This window comes from Bison bison, unplaced genomic scaffold (genome assembly GCF_000754665.1).
Source record: "Bison bison bison isolate TAMUID 2011002044 unplaced genomic scaffold, Bison_UMD1.0 scf7180017864381, whole genome shotgun sequence".
NCBI lineage: Eukaryota > Metazoa > Chordata > Mammalia > Artiodactyla > Bovidae > Bison > Bison bison.
This window is the reverse complement of record NW_011494953.1, coordinates 146,363-152,484: the sequence shown is the minus strand read 5'-3', so window position 1 is coordinate 152,484 and position 6,122 is coordinate 146,363. Positions and strand designations below refer to the sequence as shown.

Below are 6,122 nucleotides of genomic sequence, written 5' to 3'. Positions count from 1 at the left end.
AGACTGTGCATCAGCTTCCTGGGCTTCCAGGGAGAGACAAAAACAAACAACACAGAGAGAGAGCAGGGGCAGGTCTGAGCTGGGAGGGATGAGGGAGTCACAAATAGCCCAGAGTCAGAACAACACCCATATCCATCATCATTTATTTATTAACAAAAACAAAACCAAACCCTCCTCTCCCCAGGAAGCTTTCCCTGATTGATAGTCACCCACATTCCACTCATCAGTCTTCCAACTTTAAGTTTGACCCATCTCTGACTCAATGTCTGGAAAACCCACCTCACAATCTTCCCTCACCGACTGGCCATGGACCTGCCACCCATGCCAATTACCAGCATCATCTTCCCCACCCTGTCCTGGGCCCTTCCCAGTCCCGGCTGCTCCGCCTTTGTTGGGGCTCTCTTTTGAAGCTGGGAGAACTTCTTCCCTCGTGGCTCCTGTCCAATCAGGTATGTGTAGTGAATGAGTGACCAGAACATCAGTGGTGAGGCCTGGCTTCCTTGTCAGAGAGCTGACTCCCCGAGAGAAGAGACTCCACCCTCTCGGACAAAAAGCTGGGGGTAAGGGCTGTCTCCCTGCTCAGACAGGGGCTCCTGGGGCAGGGGCTATCTTCCCACTCAGACAGGGGTGCCTGGGGGCAGGGGCTATCTCCCCACTCAGACAGGGGCTCCTGGGGCAGGGGCTGTCTCCCCATTCAGACAGGGGTTCCTGGGGGCAGGGGCTGTCTCCTCACTCAGACAGGGGCTCCTGGGGCAGGGCTGACTCCTCCCTCAGACAGGGGCTCCTGGGGCACAGACTACCCAAAATGACTGATCCTCAGAGTAGGACCAAATCTTTCTTTCTGGGCCCAGAGCAGATCCACGGAACCAGGAACTGAGCAACATCCAGAAGTCTTTACAAAGTTGCTTTATTCTCTTCCCTCACAGTGTTCACTGCACACACACACACACACACAGCTCTGTCTTCAGCTGCCCACAGCTAGGTCACACCTGCTCCCTAGACAGGCCCCTGCACTCCCCCTAATAGAGGCTGTGCTGGGTGCAGTAATGGGCACACAGCTGCCGGTGGTACTGCAAGTGGTAGTCCTTCACCAGCTTGCCCAAGATGTAGAGGAACTCCTCAAAGCAGATCTGGTTGTCCTGGTTCTTGTCTGCCGCCCGGAACAACTGTGTGATGTAGTACGGCTCCTTCCGGCCCTGAGGAGTGAGCAGAGGGTCAACCATGCACCCCAGCACCACCCTGCAGTGAAGGCCAGGCGCTCCTCAGCCTGCTGGTGGGAGGACAGGGGCAGTCGGTGGGAGAGTGTGGCCTGGCCCTGTCTGGAGGGGGGTTGCAGGAGACAACTCCTCATTCAGTCAGTGCCCAGGACCCTCTGTGCTGCAGAATGTTCAGGCAGCAGTGTCGGGGGCACCTCAGCTAACTGGACCTGGGGCTGCATGGGAGACAGAGAGTACAGGCAGGGCTCCATGTGCTGGTTGACTGGGCACGCCCAACACAATTCACCTTTGCCCATCATCAGGGGCTCTGGGCTAAGTCGGTTCAGTCATATCTGACTCTGTGCAACCCCATGGACAATAACCCGCCAGGCTCCTCTGTCCATGGGGATTCTCCAGGCAAGAATACTGGAGTGGGTTGCCATGCCCTCCTCCAGGGGATCTTCCCAACCCAGGGATTGAACCCGGGTCTCTTGCATGGGCAGGCCGGGTCTTTACCACTAGCGCCACTTGCCTATCTCTCCACTAGCTAAAGTGCCAGCTCCCCTGCAGGGACAGCCCAGCCCAGGGGCGTCAGGGTAGAAGGCTATGCCTTCCTCCTCCACAGTGGGAGCCTCCAGGGCAGAGCCCCCTGCCCCTCATGTCTGCATCTCCAGAGCTACTGCTGGGCCAGCACCAGGTGGGGTCAGATATCTCCACGCAGTGTCATCTGCCTGGGAACTATTTAGGACTCTGTGCCCGTGTCACCTCCAGAAAGCACAAAAGACAGGAAAGGCCAGAGCTAGGGGCCCTGGAGTTGCTGGGACGTCCCAAGTAGGCAACGCTCAGGGCTGGCATAGGAAGGAAAGGGGCATTTGAGGTGGAAGGGACAGCAGGGAGGAGTCCAGCTCAGAGGGTAGGTGCAGGCAGGAGGCTCACTGAGCAGTGGGGGTGAAGCAGGTGTCAGCAGGATTTCGTTGGTGGGCACAGGAAAGCTGGGGTGAACCTCTCAGAAAGCCTCCAGGAAGGAGGTCGCTGAAATTGTCAGCAGCCGTGGGCCTGGGAGCAGTCCTCATCCCTGTGGAAATTCTCCCCTTCCATCTCCCCCATGGCCCCACCATCTACTTATTGTCTTATCTCCTCTGCAAATTTGGTTGACCTGAGAAACGGGAGGCCTCCGGCCTGGGGCAGGCACGTCCGGCTTCCCTCCTCTCAGACCACGGCCCAGGCTGCTACGTTTGCCCAGTGAGTCCTCCAGTGCAGGTTCTGGGGTCCTTGCACAGCCGCATGACATTGGCAACTGGCCTTGGAAAGAAAAGGTTTTCCCAGAAAGAGGGACTAGCCAGTCACCCTGGTCCCACTGCCCTGTGACTCTCGAGGCTGCACTCCAATAAACAGAGGGTGAGGCTCTCTCCTCCGACGTGTCCCAGAGGCCGGCAGGGGACATGAGATGTGACCAGGGGAGGTGACTCTCCTGGAATGGAGGGCCTTGAGTTGGGCACCACCTGAAGTACTCTGGACGTGACAGTCCAGAGACCCCGGGGCTGGGCGCCAAGGGCCAGGAGCAGACACTTCCGCCAGCTTTGCAGTCCCCAAGGAGCTGGGTAGTCACAGGGCTGGGGCTGATGACAGAGGAGAGGCACAAGCCTGAGGAGGTGGCTGAGCCCAGCCTGAATTCCAGGGCTGGGCCCCCAGGCTGCTCGGAGGGACTCTGTTGGCCTCTCAGATGGGAGAGGAAATGACATTCCCAGCCCCGCAGGTTAGCAGCAGTCACCACAGCCCAAACTGTCCTCCATTGGGACCAGGAGGTGGATGAGAGAGGCTTGGATAGACCCCAGGAGAAGGGCCTAGGGTTCAAAGGTCAGGTGTGGGGCAAGGTCGCTGACCGAACTAGCTTGTGGGCAGAGGAAGGATTTAGGTCCTTTTCTTTCCAGAAGCAGGTCAGGCAGAAGAACAAACAGGTTTGGGGTTAGGACTGAGTTTCAGGGATTAGCTGTGTTTGGTCTGGAGTGGGGCCAGGCAGAGAGTTTCAGGAGAGGGAAGGACAGAAAATAAACCCAGGCTGGGCCACGCTTCTCCCACAAAACATCCTGCCCTCCGCCCTCCCGCACACCCCCTCCCCTAGCTGGAAGTGCTCCTAAGAGATGGCTTCCCGCACCTTCACCCACCCCAATCGCTTCCAGCCCCACAAGCAACCCCCTACTTTATGTATCCGCACCCAGCCCCACGCACCAAGGTCTCCATGAAGCGGGGCACATTGTCCATGAGCAGAGCCTTCAGCTCCTCCAGCGACAGTGTCTCTGCATCCCCTTCCCGGGCAGCGTACTCATGGTAGCAGTGGATGATTTGGAAGAGGGATTCCTCCACTGGTGTGTCCGTCATGGTGGCTGGGCCTGGGCCCAGGATGGGGGCAACTCAGGAGATGCAGGGGGAAGCAACTGGGGACAGTGGAGAATCTGGGGGCAGGGAGCACAGCAGAGCAGGCCAGGCAGAGGCCAGGCCACAACAGGTGGGTGCTTCCTCCAGGAATCTTCTGCCTACCTGTGTAAGGGCCCCTCTCTGCCCTCCCCACCTGACCTCTTGCAAACTTGGCTCAGCCTCCCTGCCCTGCAGGAAACTGCCACAAGCTCAGGACAGGGCTCTGTCCCTTCCCCGAGCCAGCAGCCTTCCAGGAGACAGGATCTGTGTCCTGTGTCCCACCCCCAACCATGCCCTCAGCTTAGGAGCCCTCAAAATCGAGAAATCAAGGAGCCCTCAAAATCAAGAATGAGAAGAAATTAGACTCTTGGAAGCAAGATGACATATCCCAATGGAAATATTTTTAAACCCCTTGAGAAGGCAAGATACCCACTACCATAAACTATTTTGTAACACAAACAAAATATCCAGATAACTGTCCTACCCAGAACCCCAGACGTACTCAAATATTGTTTTCCTTTTGGGGCTTAATACAGACGGCACAGGGACCCTCATCTTGCTCCCACTCCTGCCCTGACTGGCCCTCTTTGAAGGGGTCTGTGTGCCATCTGCATGCCCCCGGGGCCCCCAGAGTCTCTGTGTGTGGGGCTGTTCAGTGCCCAGTGTCAGGGGCAGGCAGGGGTGCCGCGGCCTCTCCCAGTCACCCCAATCCCCATCCAGGTGCTCTACATGGGTGAAGGCAGGTGCCCTCAACCCCCTGCTCCCCACTTCCTTTAGAGATGAGAGCCCTGTTTTCAGGAGGCAGGGCTGTCCAATAGTATCAGCTGTCCTCCCTGGATTCTGGGCAGGTAAGATTCAGGACAACTGGTTCCAACTCTTAACAGAGTCAGCCAGGCCCTGGGCAAAGCAGTTTATGCACAGTATCCCATGCAGTCCTCACAATGACCTTATAAAGTAGGCATCACGCCCCCACCCTATCTTCCTGAGGAGGAAACGAAATCCAAAAGGCCTAAGTAAATCTCCCCAAATCACACAACTGACCATTTGGAGCTGGAATCAGTCAGTGTCTTTGGGGTTATAAGACATGTTTTTCATTTGGAAGTCCTTAACCCTTTTGAGGCCCCAGTATGCTATTGGGACATCCATCTACAAGGCACGCATCCTCCAAAATGGGTAAGCAACTCCTTTCAGCTATCCTGGACCTGTGTAGGATATCCTGGACCCACACAACCCAGCCCACCCCCACAGCTCTCTCGGACCAGGCGCTGACCTGTTGCTGCTGGGGTGAGGCTGCTGCTGATCCACAGTCTTGATCTGTTTTATCCTAGAGACTCCTCGGTGCTCAGGCAAGAGGCAGTTTGAGAGCAGGGGCTCCTCTGCCAAGTCCCACATCCTGCCCATCCTCAATGCCTCCAATTATGGTAGCCAGTGCTGTGACTCTTAACTGGTTCCTCAGCAGCACGACTGAGCCTTAATTGCATTCCTGAGATGACATCACAGGACACTGCTTTCTATGATTAACTCAGTTTCAGGGACCCACCTGCCCTCAGAGCCTGATCTAAAGCATCTCAGAACCACAGAAGATCATGTTATCCATCTCCCCACCTCAGAGCTCATCATCACAGCTCCAGGGCTCATTCGGGGTCAGACACACAACTTAAATACAACTTTGGGGATGTCCTCCCACAGTTAGCAAACCCCCAAACTCCAGAGTCACAAAGCACATTCATTCATCCAACAATTATTTCTCAATCAGTAGGCCCTCTCTAGGCAATAAAGAGTAAGACATGAGGCCAAGTCACAGGGTGGGGACGCTTGGAGGGGACAGAGTCACACACAGTCAGAGAGCACTGTGAACACTCCTAGTTTAGGGGCATAAACAGGGTACCCTGGGCACCCAAGGAGTACCTCTGCCTTCCTGGAAAGCTGAGGAAGGTTTCCTCGGGAGATGCTATTTGCCGTGGCACTTGAAAATATGGTTGCAAGGAGATGCATGGAGAACCAGGCACTCCAGACAGAGGAAAAGGCTTTGCCCAGGGGCAAAGGCTCAGGTGCATGAGAGAGAGTGGCTTGCTTGGGGGGGTGAAGTCCACAGGGTATCCGATGAGCAGTTAGAAGAAACAAGACTGGAGAGGCAGGATGGAGACCAAATGTGAAAGGCCCTGTGTGCCAGGCTAGAGCTGCAACTTTATCCTGCGCAAAGAAAGTAGCTGACGGGGGATTTTTAAATGGGTTGGGTGATGGGTGAGAGGTGACAGAAGTAGTAAGGACACCTTTATGACCAACCTAGATAGCATATTGAAAAGCAGAGACATTACTTTGCCAACAAAGGTCCGTCTAGTCAAGGCTATGGTTTTTCCTGTGGTCATGTCTGGATGTGAGAGTTGGACTGTGAAGAAAGCTGACCTCCAAAGAATTGATGTTTTTGAACTGTGGTGTTGGAGAAGACTCTTGAGAGTCCCTTGGACTGCAAGGAGATCCAACCAGTCCATTCTAAAGGAGATCAGCCCT

General features: G+C 55.6%; 1 protein-coding gene across 1 annotated transcript; it reads right to left on the bottom strand.

Annotated features, from left to right (window-relative positions):
• Positions 1–1,019: 1,019 nt before the first annotated feature.
• Positions 1,020–3,575, bottom strand: LOC105001324 (protein S100-A15A). The gene is made up of 2 exons (XM_010857539.1): positions 3,426–3,575; positions 1,020–1,196 (listed from the first exon to the last, which is right to left on the bottom strand). Exons 1-2 carry the CDS (start codon positions 3,573–3,575, stop codon positions 1,020–1,022), a joined length of 327 nt encoding a protein of 108 aa, XP_010855841.1.
• Positions 3,576–6,122: the final 2,547 nt, after the last annotated feature.

Coding starts and splice junctions, on each gene's coding strand:
- LOC105001324 (XM_010857539.1), bottom strand. CDS start 3,575: ATGACGGACACACCAGTGGAGGAATCCCTCTTCCAAATCATCCACTGC. Junction 1,197..3,425: donor CCCGCTTCATGGAGACCTTG/GTGCGTGGGGCT, acceptor CTCACTCCTCAG/GGCCGGAAGGAGCCGTACTA.